General features: G+C 37.3%; 1 protein-coding gene across 1 annotated transcript in view; it reads right to left on the bottom strand.

The window, feature by feature from the left end:
- The window catches only part of FSHR (follicle stimulating hormone receptor), a 167,884-nt gene extending 147,361 nt beyond the window's left edge, over positions 1-20,523 (bottom strand). Inside the window, exon 1 of the mRNA XM_025992753.2 lies at positions 20,220-20,523. Coding sequence (XP_025848538.1) covers positions 20,220-20,371 — 152 coding nt within the window. The 5' untranslated portion in view covers positions 20,372-20,523. The remainder of the gene's footprint in view (positions 1-20,219) is intronic.
- Positions 20,524-24,680: the final 4,157 nt, after the last annotated feature.

The following is a 24,680-nucleotide window of genomic DNA, read 5'->3' on the forward strand; positions in this document are numbered from 1 at the left end:
CACAGTAGATTTAAATCTGCAGACAAATTAGAAAAAATAGATCAATAGAGAGTATTCAAGCCAAAGAACAGAGAGAAAGAAGAATGAAGAAAAATGAAGAGAACCTTAAAGCAATATGAGCCAAAAGAAGGGGCACCAATATGTGTGTAATGAGAGTACCAGAAAAAGAGAGAAAGGAGAAGAAAAAACATTTAAAGAAATAATAGGTAAGAATTTCCCAAATTTATTGAAAAACAATATCCCATACAGTTAGTAAGCTCAATAAACTCCAGTAAGATATACACAAGGAGACCTGTAAACAGATACTTTACAGTAAAAATGTTTAAAGTCAAAGAAAATGAGAAAAATCCTGAAAACAAAAGAAAAATGACATTACTTGCAACAGAACCTCAATAAAACTAGAAGTTCACCCCTCATCAGAAACAATGGAGGGCCTGGGATGGTAGTATGACACATTTAAAGTGCTCAGAGGAAGAAAACAGGTCAACCAAGAGTACTACATCTATAAAAGCTATCTTGCAAAAATGAAAGCAAAATAAAGATTTTCTAAGATAAATAAAAACAGAAAATTTGTTGCTAGCAGACCTGCCTTACAAAATACTAAAGCAATTTATTCAGGCTGAAGCAAGTGGCCCCAGATGGTAATTCAAACCCACACAAACAAACAAAGCACTAGTAAAGGCAATTATGTAATTATAAAAGATTGTACAAATGCATATTTTTTCTTTTTTTCTTTTAACTGGTAGGAGATAGAGCTATATAGGTGTAACATTTTCTCTCTCATTCTTGCTTTCACACTGGAATTTAGCATAAACCCAAAGCTGATTCTGATAAGGGATATATGGTAAACTTTAGAGTAATTGCTTTAAAAATATCTCAAACACAGTGAAGAATGGGATGCCTGGGGTGGCTCAGGGGTTGAGCATCTGCCTTCAGCTCAGGGTGTGATCCCAGAGTCCCAGGATTGAGTCCTGCATCAGGCTCCCCACAGAGAGCTTGCTTCTCCCTCTACCTATGTATCTGCCTCTCTGGGTCTCTCATGAATAAATAAATAAAGTTTAAAAAACAGTGAAAGAAATTATTAAAGAAATTAATATGCTATCTTAGAAAAGGTCCACTTAATGTGAAAGAAAATTGTGAAGGATGAATAGAGGAACAAAAAAGACATATAGAAAACAAAAACTCAAATAACAAATGTAAATCCAACTACATCAATAATATTAATGTGAATAAAGTAAACAACCTAATTATAAGACAGAGATTGTCAAATTGGATTTAAAAAACATGATCTCACTATATCTTCTAAAGGACAAACATTATATTCAAAGACAAAAATAGATTGAAAATACAAGGATTGGAAAAGATATATCTCGTAAAGAGCAGCCTCAGGAAAGCTGGAGTGGCTACACTAATACCAGGTAAGTGACTTTAAAACAGACAAAAAATTTTCGTAGGCATAAAGAGGGATATTTTACGAGGATAATAGTGTCAATTATCAGGAAGATATACAAGTATAAACATATATACACTTAATAAGATGGCATCAAAAGACATGAAGTGAAACTGACAGAAATTAAGGGAGAAATAGAAGATTCAATGAAAATAGCTGAAGACTTCAACACCCTACTTTCAATCATGGATAGAAAAACTAGATAGATCAACAACTGTATAGGACACTTGAACACCCTATTAAAAATTAGATCTAAAAGACATGTCCAGAACACTCAACCGCAATAGGTACAGATTCTTCTCCAGTGCACATAGAACATTCTTCAGAGTAGGTAAGACGGTAGGCCAAAAAAAAAAAAAATCTTCAATACATTGATCAGTTAGAAATAAAGTATGTTGTCCAACCACAGTGGAAAGAAAGGTGAAATCAGTAGCAGGAAAAAAAATTGAGAACTCACAAATATGCCGAAATTGAAGACTGTATTACTATTCCCAAGTAAAAAGGGAAACAGAAAATACTTTGAGAGGAATGAATGAAACTCATGAGATGCATCCTAGGGCAATGCATATGGGGAAATTTATAGCTGTAAATGCCTATATTAAAAAAGACATTCAATCAATAACCTTCCATCTTAAGGCACTGGAGAAAGAAGAGCAATCTAAACCTAAATTGAGAAGCAAGAAAATAATAAAAAGTACAGCAGAAATTTATGAAAGGGAGAATAGGAAAAAAAATGAAACCTAAAGTCGATTCTTTGAAGATTAAAAAAAGGGCAAAATTCAGTTAGAATAACGAAGAAGAAAGAGGAGATTCATATTCAGTTAGAATAACCAAGAAGAAAAGAGAGGAGATTCATATTACTAGACTCAGAAATGAAGGAAGGGACGTTACTAAAGGGGCATTGACTTTATGGAAACAATAAGGAATGCTATGGATAAGTGTATGAACATCAACAAATTAGGTAACAGAATAATTGGGAAATTTGTAAGAAACATGCAACTCCTGAAACTGACTCAATAGGAAATAGAAAATACAAACAGATCTATATCAAGTTAAGAGTTTTGAGTTAGTAATTAAAAAAAAAAGAACCCCAAAGAATATTCCATACCCAGATGGCTTCACTATTGAGTTCTACCAAATACTTAAGGATTAATACCAATTATTGATAAAATCTACTAAAAAATTTGAAGAGAACATTTCCCAACTCATTCTATGAGTCATGTATTACCTTCATATCAATACCAGTCAGATATCACAAGAAGAGATCTACAGATCAATATGTCAAAGGAATGTGGACATAAAAATCCTCAACAACATACTATCAAATCAAATCCATGTAAAAAGAATTATATATGATAATTAAGTAGGGTTTTCCCAAAAATACACATTTGGTTTAACATCCCAATGTTATAATGTCATACCTCATATTGATAGGATAAGAAAGATTATACGTTTCAACTGATACATAAAAAAGTTTTTGATGAAATCCAACATCCATTTTTGATAAAAAAAAAAATTCACAACAAACTAGAAATAGAAGGGAACCTCCTCAACAAGATAGAGGGCATCTATGAAAAATCTACAGCTAATATGCTTAATGGTAAAAAACTAGATGGTTTTCCCTAAGATCAGAAACAAGACAAGGATGTGTACTCTTGTTACCTCTACTTAAAATTGTACTGAAGATTCTAGGTGGGGCAAGTAGGCAATAAAAAGGAATAGAGACAGAGTAGAAAGGAAGAAATGAAAAATATTTCCATTCACAGATGACATGTTCTTGTATATGGAAAATCCTATAGAATCAACTAAAAACCTCTTAGAACTAACACATATTAAGTAAGGTTACAGGTTACAAGATTAATATACAAAATTCAGTTGTATTTTTTTAAATTCAGTTGTATTTTTATATACTTGTAATGAACAAACTGAAAAAATTAAAACAATTTCATTCATTAAAGTATCAAAAAGAAAAAACAGTAAATTTAATAAAAGTGTAAAATGTATAGCTTTAAAACTATAAAACGTCATTGAAAGAAATCATAGAAGACCAAATAAATGGAAAATCATCATGCTTATGAATCCGAAGACTTCACATCATTAAGATGGCAATATTCTCAAACTAAGCTACAGATATAGTGTAATCCCTTATCAGAATCTCAGCTGATTGCTTTGTAGAAATTTACATGCTGATTTTAAAATTCATATGGAAATGCATACCAAGCAATTGGGCAAAATAACATTGGAAGACTCATACTTCCTGATATGAAAACTTATTAGAAAGCAAAACTGAGCATGACTAAACATGATAGTGTGGTACTTACATGAGGATAAACATACCCATCAATGGAACAGAACTGAGTATAAATAAATACACAGCTCTATGGTCAACTAATTTTCAACAAAGGTGCTAAGACCATTCAATAAGGAAAGAGTAGTCTTTTCAACAAATTGTGCTGGGACAACTGGATGTCTACTTGCAAAAAAATGAAATTGGACACTTACCTAATAGCATATACAAAAATTAATTCCAAATGGATCAAAGGTGTGCATGTAAGAGCTAATACTGTAAAACTCTCAGAAGAAAACATAGGAATAAATCCTTGTGATCCTGAGTTTGGCAAGCGATTTTTGGATATGGACATGATGCCAGAAGAGCACAGATAATAAATTTTTAAAAATATATATTGGATTTTATAAAAATTTTAAAAAAACATTGTACTTCAAAGGACACTGTTAAGAAAGTGAAAAGACAATTCACAAAATGGGCCAAATGTGCAAATTATATATCTGACTGGGGACTTGTTTCTGGAATGTACAAGGAGCTCTCACAGCTCAATAAGGAAAAGACAACCCAATAAAAAAATGGGCAAAGAATCTGTATAGATATTCAGTAGCAAAGAGATACAAAAGGCATATAAAAATATGTGCAACATCACTCCTTATAAGAGAAATACAAATCAAAACCACAATGGGCTATCACTTCCTACTTACTAAGATGGCTAGAATAAAAGATGCCAGATAACAGTAAGAGTTGATGAGGATGTGGAGAAATAGGCACTTCATACACTATTCTAGAGGAATGTAGAATGAGTCAGCCTCCTTGGAAAACAGGTGGTTCCCTAATATATTAAACATCAAGTTACCATACGACTCAACTATTCCACTTCTAGCTATATACCAAGAGAAATGAAAACACATGTCCACACAAAAACCTATACACAAATATTTAAAGTAGCATTATTTATAATAGCCAAGAGGTAAATAATCCAAATGTTCATCAACAGACAAATGATTAAACAAAATGCGGTATATCTATACAAAGGAAGATTTTTTCGCCATAAGAAGAATAGAGTATTGATACCTGTTAGAACTGGAATGAACCATGAAAATAATATGCTAAGTGAAAGAAGCCAGTCACAAAGACCTCATATAATTCCATTCACATGAAAGTTCATAATACAGAAATTTAGAGTCAGAAAATAGGTGGTTGCTCAGGTCTGGGTGGAAGAGGCTAGGTCGGAGAGTAATAGATGAAGGATAAAGGATTGTCTTTGAGGTGACAAAAATGTTTTGGAATTGACTATGATGATGGTTGCACATATCGGTGAGTATACTAAAAACCACTGAAATGTATGCTTTGAAATACTTGTGTGCTTGTGTTTTATCTTAATAAAGGTGTTTTTCAAAAGCAGGTGAAGGTAGAAGGAAAATAGCAATAGAATTTTAATGTTATATTATCTAGATGTGTCCCCTTGGGTGTGAGGGGATGTAGAGGTGGTAGTGGAGGGTTGTCTGTCCTTTGTGGGAGTAGAGAGGTATGTTTCATCAGGAAACCAGACATAGAAATTTGTATATTGTAGATTTAAAGTTTTTGGTTTTGGAAATAGAGGCTAGATAATACCTTTAATTACCCACATGAACTTAGGCAAGTCATTTCATCTTGCTTGGCCTCATTTTTCATTCCTAAAACAAGGAGAGAGAGAGAGGAAGTGTATCCTCTCTAAAGTTCATCTAGCATAAAAATTCTCTGATTTGAAAAGCAAAGTAGATTTGCACAGGTGAAGACTTGACAGATATAGAATTTTATTTTATTTCTTTAAAGATATTATTTATTTGAGAGAGAGTGTATGAGAAAGAGCACAAGCAGAGGGGATGGGCAGAGGGAGAGGGGGAAGCCGACTCCTGCTGAGCAGGGAGCCTGACTAGCAACTCCATCCCAGGGCTCTGGGATCACGACCTGAGATGAAAGCAGATGGCTAACTGAGCCACCCAAGTGCCCTGACAGACATAGAATTTTAAAAAGAGAGTAAATAGTTTTTTGGGCTCTACCACATATATTGGGTTGTATTTACTACCTTTCTCAACTCTCTAGCTCCTCTGGATATATATGGAGGCCTATTTGCCTAAGTGTAATCTTGGTTAGCTACATCTTATTAAATCAGTTTCCTAAAATGTATTCTATGGAACACTTAAGGGTTATGTAAAATTGGAATGCTTCTGAGAGCCTTTAATATGTTATATGCAATGTGAATCTTTAGGATGAGGATATAGCATGCAGTTTTCACATATCTATTTGATCATGGAAGACTTTTTAAAATTTGTTTTTCCTTGAGTATCTTTAAAAAAGTAGGGTTATGTGTAATATACATTGAAAAATGCTAGAGCAGAGGGCTAGCCTTCGAAAGCTCAAGATACTTCTCTTCCAAGAGGATTTTATATTTCAACTCCAGAATCTTAGAAAATAAGAAAATTATGAAGACTCTCAGGATTAACTGATTAATTGTAGCATGCAACAAGTAGTGAGGGAGATATTTTGGGTAAACTGAGCCAGCGTGGTGCTTCTCAAATCATATTACATAAGATGTGGACTAGTTAGAGCAACTTGCCCTAGACTTCAAAACACATCCCAGATGAGACAACAGAAGTATAGTCCTCAAATCTAGAAGAAATCTTAGAAAAGAGGCTGTGAGGTCATATGAGATCACTTAGGAATTTTTTTTTTTTTAACTCTGTGGAGCTTTTGTAACATCATCAGCAAGGTTCATCATTATTATATGAGGACAATTTAGGGAGTATCTACAGAGCTCTCCAAGCTTTTGTTGAGCACTCCATTTTCACATAGCATTCACTTTTGTTAAGCCTCTACAGCTACAGGAGATCATCTACTTAACCTGCTGACAGTTAATTATTTCTGAGGGACTGTCTTCATAGAAAATGTGTAAGGGGCAACAGAGAGTGGAGTTAGCCCTGCCAATCACCTCTCCCACAGGCACACACAAATCGCTCAAACGGCTCTTGACCATTATTAGACAACTTCTAGTTATTTTGCAATTTATCGCTGGAAATGGCCATTGACATTTACTTTTCAATCCTCCTTCTATTTATTTATGACCTTGCTCATTCATCTTCTGTCGGGTATGTCCTCTCTCTTGAGTAGTCATTGAGTACCCAACCCTGGATGGCTATAGGAGAGAGGTGGAATGCTGGCCCTCGGAGGGCTTATCGTATTTGAGAGACAAGATAATATGTAAGTTTTACATTACGGATAACTCCAGAATTGTGCATTTTTAAACTCAGATAAAGAGTTTAGATTATTTTGCTTTAGAAGTTCAGAGCACAGGGGGTCCTCTTTGTCTTTCTTCAAGGTTAGTAGAAAGACTGGGCATCTTTAAATTAGATTTATAATATTAGGAATATTAATTTCAGTTATGACACTGAGAAGCTAAATAACTTTGGGTTAGTTCTTCAATTACATTTTCTTTATTTCCAAAATGGGAACAATAATAGCTACCGTACAACACTGTTGGGTGAAATATTATGAGAAGTAAACAGCATGGTGATCTATGTAAGGCTTGCTAGATGTTTGTTGCATTGTGTGTTTCCTCCTAGTTTTTATTTGCTGTAAGGAAATTTCATTTATTCATTCATGTATGTATTCTTTAAAAATATTTATTATTTATTTATTTTGGAGAGAGACCGAGCGACCTTGCAGGCAGAGGGGCAGAGGGAGAAGGAGAGATAGAATCTTAAGCAGATTTCCTGCTGAACATGGAGCCTGACATGGGGCTTGATCCCAGGAACCTGAGATCATGACCCAAGCTGAAATCAAGATTCAGTCACTTAATCAACTGAGCCACCCAGGTGCCCCTATTCATTCATGTATGTATTGAACATTTTTTTTTTTATGAAAAAAAAGAAAAGGGTACTATGCTAGAGAATTGCTGTTATAGCAGAGTGGTCAGGAAGACCTCTCTAAGGAGGTAGCATTTTGGTAGACCCTGGAAAGCTGAATATAATGAAGGGGGGGAGGAAGAAAAATGAAGGGGCGGCGGAAGACATTATAGACAACAAAATGCAAGTGAAAAAAGACTTAAGGTGAGAAAGAGCTTGGTGTATATAGGAAGAGCAGAGAGGGGCCGTGGGTAGCTAAGATTAGTGGTGATGTGCATGTTGTACATGATATGCACTATGCCTGTGGAAAGACAGGTGGAGGTCAATTATCAAGTACCTTGTAGGCATGGCGAAGTATGGAAGCTCCAACAAGGAAGGGATTTTGTCTGTTTCACTCAATATTGGATCTCTAGCACCTAGAACAGTGCCTGTCATGGAAGGTAATCTGAAACACAGGTTGAATACTCTTTAAAACTTTATCTAGTTGCTATGTGAGGACTGGATTGTAACTTTGAATGGAACGGAACCAGGGGATGGAAGAAGTAGGGACTCTTGCAGTAGTTCAGGCGAGAGTCAGTGGTAGTTTGAAGTAGAGTGCTAGTAGGGAAGATAAGAAGTGGAGACATATGTGCTATGTTTTAGGGGTCAGATCTCCAGAATTTAGTATCAGATTGGATTTGGGCATGCTGGGGGAATTGGTGATACATGCATTTCTATAGACGATGGAGTTTGGGGATTATGAGAGATTTAGCAGAGGGCGATTAATTGTACTATTTTGTACATGTTTAGTTTTGAGATGCCAGTAAGTGATGCAAATGGTGATGTCAAGATTTTAGCTGGGTATCATTTGTCTGGTACTTCATGAAGAGGTCAGGCACAGCATATACATTTTGATTTTACATGAGGTGATATTTAAAGCCATGGACTGGACGAGATCCGTGCAGAGAGTACAGATGCACCAGAGAAGATGTCCAGATAAGGCCTGGGAGTTCCAACACTTAAAGATGGGGTAGCAGTAAAGAACTGAGCACACACCAAGGTCTGGCATGAGATATGGGAGGAATGTTAGTGTGGTGTCACAGATGCTAGAATTTACTAGAGAAAACTGTTCCAAGCAAGAGAAGGGTCAACTGTATGGAGTATTCCTGAGAGGCATTTAACATGTGGATGGGAGAGAGACCATTGCATCTGGCACCTGATTTTTGTGGCATTCCTCTTATATTCAAATTTTTATATTTTATTTGAAAAAAAATGGTATAACCACAGTATAAAACACACTGAAAATAAAGAGAAGTTCATTGGTACCTGTGACAAGAAAATTTTCAGTGGTTCCTATGGGAAGAGAGACAGATTGCGTGGGTTGAAAAAGGAGGGAGGATTCCTGAGGAGAGATGGCATAGTAAACAAATAACTAAATAACTATTTGTTTCTTCTTCAAGTCCCACTGAGAAGATGGTAAGCATTTTCTTCTTAAAGGTATAAAGCCACAAAGCCTCCTAGATGCTGGTTAGAAAGGTAGACTTTCAGGGCCCAGTCCAGCCTCACTGCCCCAGAATCTGAATTTTCCCAATATATTCTTCTGATTTGCTTATACATTAAAGTTTGAGAAGTACTGACTCGGCAGATTCTAGACAATGGACTCCTAAACCGATGTGATTTACCCTGTACAATTCCCTAAAACACTCAGGAATTGGAGACATTGGTGTCCCTAGAAGTGGGAGTGGGAAGGAAATAGGGTCAGGTGTCTAAAATAAGGAAGATTGGTAGAAAGATGAGTCAGCCTTACTTCCTGCTTGGAGCAGTCAGGTAAGTGCTTCTGTTCACCTGAGCAAAACGACAAAGGTTAATTCTTTAGAGAGAGTAGAATTGATAGCTTCTGGACAGGAGGACCCCAGAGAATACTTATGACAGCTGAATGCTGAGACCCTAGTCCTTTTCCTTAGCTACCAGAATGCTGCTATAGGGCTTCACCTTTTGGGTAGGAGCTTGGGAAAGTCTTATCCAGGGAATTTGACCAACCCAAGAGGGAGATTTAGATACTGACTCAGCCATTTGTTTCCCTCCCTCCCTCCCTCCCTCCCTCCCTCCCTCCCTTCCTTCCTTCCTTCCTTCCTTCCTTCCTTCCTTCCTTCCTTCCTTCCTTCCTTCCCCTTTGCTGTTTTTGCTCTTCCCCTGGAATCTTACTGGAGAGCTCTGCTTCCAGGGCTACTTTGTAATTTTCCTATCTGGCTATCATAACTGTTTGTTCTTTTTTCCGTTGTCTCTATTATTTGTTTGGAGGAATCAGATGCCATTCCAAAACTGTATGTTCTTATTGAAGGAGGTCAACAGATTTTCACAACCAGGGTCCTGATAAGCAATTTTGCTACTGTATGTAGAATTTTAGGTGGTCTCTTTGCTGTTCACCATATTCTCATACTTGCTTTCGTTGCCTTTTCAGTTTGTTTTCTAAATTAAAAAAAGGTGTTTCTTGTTGCATTTTCCACTGTCTCTCCCCCACTCCCAATATATTTACTTACAGAAATTCTGCACAACTTGCTCACAAGACAAACACCAATTAAATGAAGGTTTCTTCCATTCCTGCCTTGACCACAAATTAGCTTTGGTGCGTATGTGGCAGTGGCAAGGGTGTGGACTGACTCTTAATACTTGCTCAGGCATTATCTGATGATGTCATGATCATTCTTTTTTCATTCAGTTTGTTTTCTGTTTCTAAAGCTAACATAGGTATGCAAAATGGTTTTAAATTTACACAAAAAGAAAATTGCTTACAAGTTCAAGAGCACTGAAGGATTCCTTCTTAGTGTCCCCCTTTTGCCAAAGTTGAAATTTTTAGGTTGTGTCATTTTCAGAAGAGACATCTGGGCTTTGTTGAGACTAAGTCTATGTGATTATTACCAGATTTCAGACACTCAGCTTCTCTGGGGGAAGGCTGGTATACACAGTCTGCTGATTCATATACTCCTTTAACCTACTCTCTCCTGGTGGCCACATAATAGTATTCATGAGCACAGCCGCTTTGGGGAAAATTATAAAGTTGGCAAAGAAAACAGTGCAGATTAAGTTTTCCCTTTTGGTGCCATTTTCCACCTTCCGTATTATTCTCTTCTATCTCAATTCAAAGGACCTGATCCCTTGTATTTACACAATTTGAAAACTTCCAGTCACATTTAAAATGGACATCTGTCAGTTAAACCTTACCATAAATTTGCTGGTGTTCTTTTGTCATTCTCTTTTATTTGAGGTCCATGTTCTCCTTGTAAAACAAAGCAAGGATTTTCTGACCTTTTAGAGATTAGACTGTTGTGGAAGTGGTCCTGCATAACTCCTGAAATCAACCCTAGGTGGTCAAAAGGGCAAATCTAGATGGGTCAGACAGATGCCCATCTTTGCACCAACTTGCCTCTGGCATCAAACAGGCAAGCACCTTCTAATGTGAAGGTGGCTTTTACTGGGCATCGATATCTTCCAGTTTGCACAATCTATGATTTCAGGTTGCAAGTTACAATTAATTGTCGAATGATCGAGTTTGCCAATGACTATTCTGGGCTCCCAGAGGGGATTTTGATTTTGGTGAAAGGGAGGAAAAATAGTATTGTCATTATTTCTTTGATGTTATTTGCTTTGAGCAATTCCACGAGAATAGGCACCATGCCTCTTCTGTTGATTTCTTTTTCCTGAGAGCCCAGTATAGTGCCTTGCACAAATATAATCAAATATTTGCCAGAGAAAGAAAGCTTCATGAAAAATAAGCATCTTTGCTTTGGTCTCAAAATCTGAATAATTGTGAAATAATATACTTGATGTTGGAGAAGATAGTAGTATTTGGGTAAAGGATTAAAAGACGAATCTGGGAATACAAATTAATGGATGAAGCAAAGAGTTAAGGAGATGAAAAATAAAAGAGGATAGGAGAGTTAATCTGAGGCCAAATATGGAAGACCTTAATGTCAAACTTAGGACTTTTGTCCTGAATCTGGGTATTAGAGCCAACAGGGGAATGAAATGAGAGCACGAGCTCAGAGCAAAGAGCTAGGAGGGCAGAAGGCTGCAAGTATGGTAACCTATTCAGAAGCTGGTACTGGGAGATGGTGAGAACACATGCGTAAAGGCAAGCCTGTCTTCCAGGGATGTGATCAATCATCTGAACCAAAATTCAGCAGACTTTATCAGAAGAGATGGAGTATTTAAAAACTGAGGCCACTCCTGAAAAGTCTAATGCTCCAGGCTGTGGCCCTTCCATATGATGAGGCTTTCTTTTTTATGCCCTTCTTGTTTTGGGAGGACCATGGATGACATGTTCCATACCTTCTGTCAGCCCTTATTTATTGAGTTATAGTCATTGTTGGAGATGGGATTTCCCACAAATCTTTGTTTAAAACTCATTGCCAAACTGAAAACAAGAGAGAGAATTATCTGTGTGAAGTTTCCTGTGGTTCATTTCAAAACAAAACTTTCTACTGAGCCTAAAGGAACCCTGTTCAACCTGTGCCCCCCAAAACCCCACAACTGAAATCGCAGGACTTTAGAAATTACACACCTGCTGGACTCTGAGACCTAGAAAAAGCTTGCTGGCTTTGGGAAGTTTGGTGCCTATAGATGTTTTTCAAATCAAAGCCTTTTAGAATTGAATGAAACTTTAGCATCATTTTTCTTCAAGCTTCTACCAATCTCCTGATGACTTTTCTTTTTGATACCCTCTATTAATCGATCTCTTCATGTCACTTAAACTTAGATGAGCATTTTGGGCTCCTATTTTTTAGAGGTTTTCATCAAGCTTGGCATTAGGAAGATAGAAAAATTGGCTCATGCTGTTTATTTTCCACTATTTCTGACATAGGATTCTGTGATAGTTCAGTGTTAGCTCTTGCTGAAAAGGTCTGGGGAGAAGGGATAAAAGAATGGACTCAAGCTTCTCCGAAGACTAAAAATATCATTGAGTTCAAGGCTATGGCAAGGGTTGGTTACTTTATTCTTTTTCTTTTTTGGGGGCAAGGGGGCTTCACTTGAAATTTTTCAGATCAGTTGGCATATCCCATATGAAAGAACAAGGTAATGGCATGTTCAGGTCAGAGACACAAAACATGCTCTGAGATACCTCAGGGGGAGGTCAGATTAAGAACAAACATCCAGATCTCATTATAATCCGATTCTAAGCAATTAAAAATAATTACTCTCTTTCCTAGCTGACCTTGTGGGATATATAAGCTAGAGTCTAGTCTAAATAAAGCTAAATTGGAGAGTTGAAATCTAACAGCTTAAAAATATATAGTTCAATCAACCACAGTGACTAGATAACCCAATTAGTGGCTTTGGGGAAAGATAATCAAAAGTTAAATGAATTTCCCATTTAATGTCAACATGTCTTACTTCTGAAGCTTAGGCTTCTTTGGTAGAAGACTTGGGTGAGGAAGGCCACCTTTACCTTTAGGGTAAACAAGGGACTTTATCATCACCAAGCTAGTGGAATTTTGCTGTCTCAAACCTCTACTCTTCAATTGCTGATAATGACTCTGTAAATTACAGCTCTCAGCCAATTCTCAGGGTAGAGTTCATCTTGTATTTGAAAGGATTCTTTCCTTGCGATATAATTTCTACTTTTTCCCTTTAAAGGTACCACACTGTATAGCTCTCCCTTTAGTCATTTTTTGGATTCCTCCATGGGGAATATAAATCTTCCTTACCCCCAGCCCAATTAAATTCCAAATGTTGGACATACACATACCATTTCTCACTAAAGCAAGTACAAGATTTTGTTTCAAGAGAAAGGATTATGTATGCATTAGCATGAAAACTGTGCTGTTTGTTTCTTTAAAAGAAATATCTAAACAAGACAGTAGGAACCTCCGGATATGGGCACCAGGGGCAATCTGCACAGTGGGGTGTTTGGTTTTGATATCCAGATAGAACTACAGTAATCAAAGTACATCTGGGGAACACAGGAAACCTCACATTCAGTGTTTAGAATCTGACCTTAATTGGCAAAAATTATATTTCTTTGAACATTGATGCCTGGCTTAAAGTGATTTTGTTTAGGCAATGTCATTTATCTTTTCAATATTCTTGTTAGATACGGAGAGGCAAGTATTATTACTTATGTCAGGAGAATTGAGTGATGTACTTAGAATACAGAATGTTCAACTTTTAACTTAGGAGACTTTGTTTCTGATCTTTGTATCTTTCTGAATAAATTAATGGATTCTAGAATGACATACAGGCATTTTCTTAAAACAAACACATAAAAAAGACAAGGGAAATAAGAAAACTATCAAATCCTATAGTAGTTCACCACAGGGAGAGCAATAATCATCTTTTATAAGAATCTTTTCCTTAGTACTGAGGAGCGGAGCAAATAAACAGATGTAATTCCCCCTGATTTATTGTATCATTTGTTCTACATGTAATTGAGGGCCAAGAACATACATTGCATTGAACCAGGAACAATAAAGAATAAAAAAGAAATTTTCATTGCAGTGGAGGAAATAGGACACACATGAAAAAATAAGGACAAAGGAAGATGAAGTGTGAAATGAACTGTACTAGCATTTAGATTAAATACAGATGAAGTAGTCAGAGAAGACTTCATCAAGGAGGCAACCTTGGAGCAAGATGATGATAATAAGTAGGTTGGATTTCAAGAAGCAAGAAGGAAGAAACTGAGCATAGTATAGACAGAAGGCATAACATGAAGACACAGGGAAGCAGAAATGCACAAACAGAGCTTAAGAGTGAGTCTGAGCTTTGCAGAGTTGAGAGCTCCTGTTGGCAAGCAGTGAGAAGCAGTTAGAAAAATGAGCCATCGGGTGATTTGAGTGGGGAAATCATAACATGGTGGCAATGGAATTTTATAGAGAAAGATTCAACCACAGTGTGCAGGCTGATTTAGAGAGGAGAGAGAAATTGGTTGAAAGGGATAGAGTAGGACGTAATTATACAATCCTGGCTTTAGTTGTTCAGGGTCCAAACAGATGATGGCAGTAAAGAAAGAATACGTAATGGGGTGCCTGGGTGGCTCAGTTGGTTGAGCATCTGAATCTTGGTTTTGGCTCAGGTCATGATCTTAGGGTCTTGAGATCAAGCCCTGCTGCCCTGCTTTGGGCTCTGTGCTTAGCAGGGAATCTTCTTGAGATTCTCTCCCTCCCTCTGCCCCTCCCCTGTTGCATGCTCTCTCTCTCTCTCAAAAGAAATAAAATACTTAAAAAAAAAAAGAATTACTGGTAGTAATATGAAGAGAGTTTGTAAAACTGATTGGATGTGGGTAGTCAAGAAAGTGAGCCATCAATACTCAACAAATCAGAGTCAGGAGTGGTTTTACCAGTTTTATCTTTCCTTTCTTTACTTCAGTATAAGTAATAACTAGTTTCGAGTTTCCATGTGGCTATAATCTTTAAAACTTTCTTCTTCATGAGAACATACTACATACTTAAACAGCAGCTTTCCAGGCACAAAGCACTGAAAACCCCAGCCAAAGGTTTGTCTCCAGCTGATACTGAGCACTGGAATGGGAGTCAGGAGTTTCAGGCTACAGTTCAGACTCGACAAGGGATTCATTCTGGTGGCTGGGGTTGAATAGACCAGACTGTGGATTAGTCTTTCTGAAAATGTATTCTACAGAATATTAATCCCAGAATATGCTTTTAGAGAAAAAAAATTACACAATTAAACTTGTTTACAAACATCAGAAGCCCTATTTCCCTTTTGAAGATCACAGAACTTTATTGGCACAACAAAAGTCATCTGTTTTGCCATACAGTGCTGATAACATCCCTCCAAACTAAGGAAAAACTAGAGTAGCTCCTAGCTAAACAATAATCTAGGATTCTGGAAATAAGGTGAGTGATCTAAACCAAAGCAGCAAAACAAGAAATATAAGCCAAAGGGATAAAATAAAACAAAAAGTATATAAAAGTAGGTAATTAAAAGTAAGGCTGGTCATTTGAGATTACAAGGAGATACAGGAACTTGATATTGAGGAAAGGTGTCAATACAGGCAGCCTATGGTAAAATCTCAATACAGATCTCTCTGTGTCAATGGAGACCACCAGTATATGTTTTTCTCCTCTTCATATTATGGTCATCTGACCCTGCTGAAGAAAAAGATAGCTGCACCTGTACTGTCACTTAGAGCTAAAATTTCAGATTTTGAATGGGTGTTCGCATTCTCCTTAGAAATTGTAACTCCAGGAAGAATAAAGCAAGATCAAAGTGTCCTTTCTAGATCCACTGACTGCCTCCAATTGAAATGGAGTTTCTAGGGTAAGTCAGAAATCAAAATTCCTTTGACTGTGGTCAGAATGAAACTTCCCTGAGTTCTTGGCAAATATTGAAAGCCTAAAAGAACACATTTTCTCACTCAGAAAATAAGTGCACAGAGAGTAAGTGCTCCAGCCACTGGAGGGAGGCAGAAATTATTCTTATGTAAGTGGGAGATTATAAACTATTTCAGAGTTACAAAGATCTCTATATTACTTGTTGAAAGCATTCTCATACCTATTGATTCACTTGGTCATCATGAATGCCCTCTGTGGTATTTTTTTTCCTAGTGTTTTACAGATGACAACAGCAACAACAGCCATCACCACTACCTGAGAGGCATTGCCCTGGGTGTTAGGTATTCATTGTCCCATATAGTCCTCATGGCAACTTTTTGAGAAAGGCTTATATTACAATTTCCATTAAACACCCAAAAGCCCATGTGGTACAGCAAAAAACAATGTCATAGCCTGGGTTTGAAACTCAGTCTCTTGGATTCTGAAGACTATACTATACCATCTCTGACTTGTCAAAAACTGTAAAAGGCCTGCTTGTGAACATTACCTTGGAATTCCCTCCATTCCTGACCCAGCTCACCTAGTTTAGTACTTTCTCTATGGTGCCATGTTTCAGGCTGCCTCAACCCTACTTAAGTCAATAAGATTTAGCTGGTTTTAGCTATAGTCTAAATGAGAAGTGGGTAATCTTTAGCCTGTGGGTCAAGGTGGGCCTGCCCTCTGTTTTTCTATGGCTCATGAGCTAAGACTACTTTTCACCTTTTACATTAAAAAAAAATCAAGACTATTTTGTGATATGCAACTGTTATACAAAATTCAAATTTCAGGGGCAAAAATAAAGTTTTGTTTGAACACAGCCATGCTTATTCACTTACGTTTTGTCTGTGGCAGTTTTCCTACAACTGTGACTGTTGAGTAGTTGCAGTAGAAACTTATGGCCCATAAAGCTTAAAGTATTTATTAGTGGCTCTTAACTGAAAAACTGCTGACCTCTGGGCGAATTCTAAGGGACATTTTTGTTTGTTTGAAGAGCAACAAATGGAGGGAGTCAGAGGCTTTCATTATATACAGCATAGAGAAGAGGTAGGAACACAGGCTCAAGTTTGGATCCCAGCTCTGCCATCCAGGAGCCACAGGGCTGACAGTATCCAGATTATTGAATATTTGGGCTCTTTGATTTGCCTCATTTGAAAAATAGAACATTGACACCAAACTTGCAGTTCTGTTGTGAACTTTTAATAAGGTTTTATGTGTAAAGCTTCAGGCAAATGGTATTGACCCTTCAAGTAAATGGAATCTACTTGCCTGTTGGTGGTACCTTCCTGTTGCTTTAGTGTTAATATGTTCACGTGGCTGGGGAATTAGAAATCTCTAGTGATAGCTGGTATATATATAAAATGAAAGTGCTGCAAGGTAGATGGATTGATAGGATAAATTATACATGGTAAGATGTAGCAATTGTTTTCCCCTGGGTGAATCTGACAAACAATGATGCTGTGCTGTGTTGATGGATTAAGCAGTTATACTCAATGGAGCCCTGCTATTCCACCCACCTCCACCTGATATGATCATCATTAAAGCCAATACCCAAATACAGAAGGCTGCAATGTGAGTTAGAAATTCTTAGCCATTTCATCTCTCCTCTGCCAGTGTTGCAGATAAACCCAATCCAATCCCTTTAAAAAACAAAAATAAATAAAAGTAATTGTGCTTTCATTTTAACTCAACATCTGAATTCTAGTTCACTTGGCATTTTATCTGCTCTTCCATGATGAGCAAACCTCAAAAATATCCTCAAATAATTTTTTTTTTTTACATCTAACAACAAAAGCAATGTTTATCTTCTTTTCCTCTATATGCCCAGAAGATTGCAAAGCTAAACTCTACAGTGGCCCAATTCACACTCTATTACTGAGTATGTAGAAAAAAGAATTTTCTCGAGACTAAATATCTGGGGACATCTGGGTGGCTCAGTGGTTGGGCATCTGCCTTCGGCCCAGGGCATGATCCTGGAGACCTGGGATAGAGTCCCATATCGGGCTTCCTGCATGGAGCCTGCTTCTTTCTCTGCCTGTGTCTCTGATGAATAAATAAATAAAATCTTAAAAAAAAAAAAGACTAAATATCTGGGAGAACTTTAGTCCTCAAAACTCCCAAGCAACTGTATTCATTCCCAGGAGGGTTGGTGAGCAGGGAGGGAATGCCAGTGACAGGCAAATTCTTTCTTCTCCTTCTTCTTTTTAAAAAGATTTTATCCATTTATTTGAGAGAGAGAGTGAGAGAGAGCTTAAGTAGGGGAGTGGCAGCGGGAGATGGAGAAGCAGGATCCCCACCAAGCAGGGAGCCCAATGCAGGGCTTGACCCAGGACCCCGTAACCATGACTGAGCCAAAGGCAGAAGCTTAACTGACCAAGTCACCCAGGTGTCCCTCCTCTTCTTAGTTTTATGCAACTTTGTCCTCTGTGTATATACACTTAAGCAAAGGGTTCACCCAGAGCTAGCCTCTGTCAAGCGTGACAAACACACTTTCTCCTATAATCTCCTTCTAGGTTGCAAAGTGCTGTTGAGCAGAGACATGTTTTAGTCATTGATGTTAGGATGAATTATTTTTAAAAAATCATACTCCCCTCCCACACTATACACACATACTCCCTGAGGTTTGGGGTTTGAGAATGGATTTTCTTCTTTTCCTTCCCCCCTACTTCCCTCCTTTTCTTTCTTTCTTCATGTTTTCTCAGAGACTGGAAAAAAAATCTCTTCTCATAAAGAGATGTCAGAAAATAGATGGCCTAGTGCAGAAGGGGGTTTGGGATGGATGAATATCACTCTAAAATTAAATCTTGTTAGGGGTTGTCTGCTCTAGCAGTTAGTTGGCACTGCTTGGCTCATCGGAAAACATCAGAAGTAGAGAGGTAGAAATGGTTATGTTTGTGAGGGAGCTCTATCTTTTAGTATGAACAACAACCCAACCAAAAAAGCTGTATTAAAGCCCTTTAGAAGTGAGGAACCTGAGGTTCAGAGGGGTTAAACAATTATTCAAAGTTGCTTAGGAGCAAGTGACTTCTTACAAGATTTCAGGTGCATTGACCTTCTCCTGTTTTTGTAATGACTTAATAGACCAGACTGTGCATAGGCACATTCTTCCCCATAATCAGGAATAGTTGTCTCATTGGAAACAGTGTAGACAAAATGCAGAGCTGACTGGTTAGCCACGTCTGGATAGACAGGACTTGAGATGTCCAGGGGAAAAGGATCAAGCATAAATAACCAGTGTGTAACCATGGAAAGTCACTACCATGTTTGAGTGTAGCTCTGGTAATTGTGAACTAAAAAGAGGACCATACTCTGTAGTCAAATTTAAGAGTCATCCTTGGCTTTATGAGACCAAGAGTGAAACAGACCTCCAGAATAGTGGCTTCTATTTAAAATCCTTGTAATAAATACAGTGACTAAATCTGCAACTTCTGAGCCTAACAACTTGCTAGTTCTTAGGGGGAAGTAGTAATTGGACAATCAGAATTAAGGTTTGGGGGAAAGAACATAGACTATGAGTCAAAAGGCTTGATTTCTAGTTTTGGCTGTTCCTTGACTCTGTAAGAGTTTGGACAAATCTCTTGACTCTCCAGACCCCAGATTCCTCATTTGCAAAATGAAGAAATAGAGTGAAATGATGTCTAAAATCTTGTTCAACATTCAGTCTATAAACTTCCTATTAAAATAACCAGTGAAATTCTAACATTGTGAATTGTATTTCCCAGCTATATGAAAGAGTATGCTGTATTTTTCCTGCTCACTCTGTCTCCCCTTTTCTTTCTTCCATTTTCCACACTTCGTCCTCTCTCCTCCAGCCCCTTTTCCCCAGGAAACAGAACCTCAGTTCGGGTATTATTTCCTGATGCCTCCAAAGCAACAGTGATTCATGCCTTCTTGAAATTCATTGTCCTTAGGAGACTTGCTGTATATGCCACTTAACTCACAACTGTCTTTCTGCCTCCAGTTCCAGGTCTTCAAAGTTTCCACTCTTTCTTAGTTTTACTTTTCTGGTTTCACCAAAGACCGTATGGAAGCCAAGAGCAAATATGTTGAAAAGACTCAAATATCTTCTTTTTCTCTTTGCTTTCCCCACTGCCCTTTCCTGGCGGCTGCTGAGACAAACTCTCACTAAGATCTTGGGAGAGCTGCAAGCAGGGTGTTAGGCTGGGGGAGTTTGTTTTACTTAACTATTTCTGCCCTAACCAAAGGCTTATCAGTCTAAATGTGAAAATAGTAATAGCACACAACTCACAAATGCCAGCCCCACCATTGTTCCCGCTGCCTCTGATACTCACAGTTCGACGGCATTCCTGGGCAGGTCAGAGGGAATTTCTGTCACCTTGCTCTCTTGGCAGAGGAAAACCCTGTGAGAGCAGTGACAGATCCGATGATGACATCCTGAGCCTAAGCTCAGGAATGCCAGCAAGAAGACCAGGAGCAAGGCCATACTTATTCATCCATCCACCTGCTTTCTTCCTGCATCTGCAGAGAAAAATCTCCACAGATTTCAGAAGCTCCACACAGCGCCCTTATGAGAAGAGATCTGCCGGGGTCACATGACCCACCAGGGGATGTGTGTGTGTGTGGCCACTTTCAGACAAATAGCAAAATTCTTGTGTGCCAGTAGTGACTTCCGGGGCAAGATAAGCTACGCCCTTATCCTTCTCTATTGGATTTCTTCCACCCTGACCCAAGGAAGCCAGCAAATAGAACTTTGATGTGTGTCTGGAATTATTTACATTAATTATACTGTAGAAGTGTCCCTGCTGATCACTATTCTCTTTTCAAGAAAGCAACATGATTGACTTTCTCCAGAAAAGACATGACTCACATATGATGTGAAAAACCAGTAAGAATGTCACTTAGTGAGGGGTGGGGACCCATTTCCAGTCTTGGCATCCACATCTTTCTTCCTCCCATAAAACTGAAACTTCTGGGTTGTAGTCACAAGTCCTCTTTCTTGCCCTAACTAATAACTAAAAATGGTGTTGCTTAGAAGACAGGTGGGTGGGCTAGACAGGTGGGCTTAGAAGACAGGTGCCCTGGGCAGATATCCCCAGGTAGCAGGCACCTCTGAGGGGGCGTCCACAGAGAGAATTGACTTCTCTGAGTGATTTGAGGAACGGGCTGGGCTGTCTTTTCAGTTGAATTTAGGGGACATTAGCAGTGCACCCTCTGTTGTGGATCCTTTCAGGCTTCTCTCATTTTCAGGCTCAGAAGATTGCCTCTGCCTTTGGGACATTGGCACAAATGAATTTATCTAACCTGTGCTTTTAAGTGCATTTTAAATGGCCCCTGTAGGTGAGAGTCCTGGCACTTTGGCATTCTCAGTTGGCTTGATGGTACAGGATCTGGAAATGTTTGGTAACGTTTTCAGTAAAGTGGCCTTCTACTTCCAGCTCCAGAATCTATGATGATGATTATTTATTTATTTATTTATTTATTTATTTATTTATTTATTTATATTTTTTAAAGATTTTATTCATGAGAGACAAAGGCAGAGACATAGGCAGAGGGAGAAGCAGGCTCCATGCAGGGAGCCTGATGTGGGACTCGATCCCGGGTCTCCAGAAACATGCCCTGAGCCAAAGGCAGATACTCAACCGCTGAGCCACCCAGGTGTTCCCTCTCTGATGATTTAAAGGCAGAATATTCTCTAAGATCCTGTGTACAATTTATTACTTGCTAAAATTAGTTTCAACACTATCTTTAAGTAATTAGTTGCATAAGATTGAGTTAGGTGAAAATACTAAACATGTATATATTTTTCCTTCTCCTCCCTCCCTCTCCCCTACCTCATTGAAGAAAAATGACTTACAATGAAAGGATTAAATTATCTTTAAGGGAAAAACAGGAGCAAGTGACTTTTAGGGTGAAATTGTCCCCTAGCTTTTTCTGGGAGCAACTGATTCATTTTAATTCCAGTACTGGAAGATCAGGGTAGTATTTATGTGGACTTTCTATGGATCTAGTTTTGCCTAACACGAATAGTTAAATTATTATACTCAACAATCGATCCACAGAATAATAGTCTTTCAGGTATGGAAGGGCTTAAATGCAATCACCCAACTAATGCTTAAGGTTACTCTAAAATATTCACAGTAATTTAAAGGGATTTACCTACCTATGCTTGACTAACTCCAGTGACAAAAAAACCCAAAAACTCATTACCATTTGAAACTCCCACCCATACCCCTGCCTGACAAATCTCCACTTAGATTTGTAGAACTCCAATTGTAATTAAATTAGACCTTCTATAACGACCACAAATCTTTTTAAAATTGCAATTTTGATTTTAAAACTGTCATATTCATAACTCCTAGAAATATAACTATAAATAAATATAACTTATTAAGCAAAATAATAGAATAGAACCATGCCACTGTATCTATTTACTTGGTCCTTTCAATTTTCTCTGATGTTTCTATGCCTGGAAGTGACCACTAATGTGAATTTTGTATTTAATATTTTTAAAAATTTTATCACCAAAGTATGCATCTGTAAACAATGTATTATGTGATTTTGCTTGTTTTCTAATTTTATACAAATCATATCAGCCTTTAAGTAGTGTTTTGTTACTTGCCGTTTTAAACTAATTTGACATTTTTTCTTTTCATATTTTTAAGTTTAAATTCAATTAATTAACATATAACTTATTATTAGTTTCAGAGGTAGAGGTCAGTGACCCATCAGTCTTATATAATACCCAGTGTTCATTACATCACATGCCCTCCTTAATGTCCATCACCCAGTTACCCCATCTTCTCCTTCCCCTCTGGCAACCCTCAGTTTCCCATGGTTAAGAGTCTCTTATGGTTTGTCTCCCTTTCTGATTTTGTCTCCTTTTATTTTTCCCTCCCTTCCCCTGTGATCCTCTGTTTTGTTCTAACTATATTTTTAAGAACCACCCATTTAGGGTAGCCCTGGTGGCTCAGCGGTTGAGCGCCGCCTTCAGTCCAGAGAGTGATCCTGGAGACCCAGGATGGAGTCCCAGGTCAGGCTCCCTGCATGGAGCCTGTTCATCCCTCTGCCTGTGTCTCTGCCCCCCTACCCCCGCCCTGTCTCTCATGAATAAATAAATAAATAAAATCTTAAAAAACAATACAACTATTAAAAAAGAACCACCCATTTACTGTGTTATATGTAGCTGTAGTTAATTATTTTTCATTACCTATAATATTCCATTGTACGAATTTGCTACAATTTATGTCTTCATTTTTATATGATCTCTCTCCTATGGTCAGAAAAATATTCTGTTTTTTTTTTCTAAAAATTTTATAGTTTTGCCCTGCACATTTAAGTCTTTAATGTGTTTGATAGTGATAATCGTGTGTAGTATATGAATCAGGAACTGAGTTGAAGTGTTATCCAATGACACAGGGTTTTTATTCACATGAGTAAACAATTATCCCAGAACCATTTATTGAATAGGCCCCTTTCCCCTCTTATCTGTAAAAAATATTTGTCTCATATATCAGTAACTATTTTGCATTGATTTGTGTTTAAGCTCTTTTATAGTCCATTGGCCTTTTTATCTACCACCTGTGCTATACTTAATTACTTGAAATTTAAGTTTTGATATGTTTTGATATATATTGTAAGAAAATACCTTTCTCTTATTTCTTATAGTAGTATCTTGCCTATTTTGGACCTTGCTTATTCCATATGAGTTTTAGAATCAGCTTATTGAATTTCTTGAAAAAACTCTGATAGAGTTTTCTTTGGAATTATGTTAACTGTATAGATTAATTTTGAGAAAAATCATCACCTTGAAGATATTAAGTCTTCCTAATTGTGGTTTATTACCATCTTTCTGGGGCCTTCATTGGTGTCTTTCAATAAAGTTTGATACTTTCTCTATAAAGGTCTTAATATCTTAAAGTTATTTCTAGGTAACATTTACATGTCTTTTGCTATTGTAAATAATACCAATATTTAAAATAACACTTAATGTTGGTTATCACATTGTGAAAATGCAATTGACTTTGGAATATTTATCTTATACCTAATTGCTTTGCTACATTTCTATATAGAATATCAGTCACATCTAAACAATCACATATATATAATAGGTGTATTATATATGTAATAGGTATATATGAGTCTATTTCTTCTTTAATTTCTTCCTTCCTCCCTCCATGTTCTTCTTTCTCTCTCTCCTTCCCTCTGCTTTTAGTATTTTCTTTGAAATATTTTTAAGACAATTTTATATTTGTCCCTTTTTATTGAAGTGCAATTGACACACAGTGTTACATTAGTTTCAGGTGTATGACATGATTCAACAACTCTGTATGTCATACCATGCTTACCATAGTTGTAGCTGCTATCCTTGACAACACTTGTTAGCTTTTGTCTTTTTGATACCAGCCATTCTGATAGGTATAAGGTGATATCTCATGGTGGTTTTGATTTGAATGATTATTAGTAATGCTGAGCATATTTTCATATATTTATTGTGTATGTATGTCTTCTTTGGGAAAAGATCTAGTCAATTCCTCACCCATGTTTTTTAATTGGATTGTTTCTTTGGTGTTGGGTTTTATAAGTTTTTAAAAAATATATTTTGGATATTATCTTCTTATTGAATATATCACTTACAAATGCATTCTCCCATTCAGTACAGTGCCTTTTCATTTTTATGGCTTTCTTTGCTGCACAAAAGTTTTTTTATTTTGACATAGTCCCAATATTGTATTTTTGCCTTTGTTTCCTTTATCTGAGAAGAGTTACCTAGAAAAATGTTGCTAAGGCTGATG

Source organism: Vulpes vulpes, chromosome 16 (assembly GCF_048418805.1).
Source record: "Vulpes vulpes isolate BD-2025 chromosome 16, VulVul3, whole genome shotgun sequence".
Taxonomy (NCBI): domain Eukaryota; kingdom Metazoa; phylum Chordata; class Mammalia; order Carnivora; family Canidae; genus Vulpes; species Vulpes vulpes.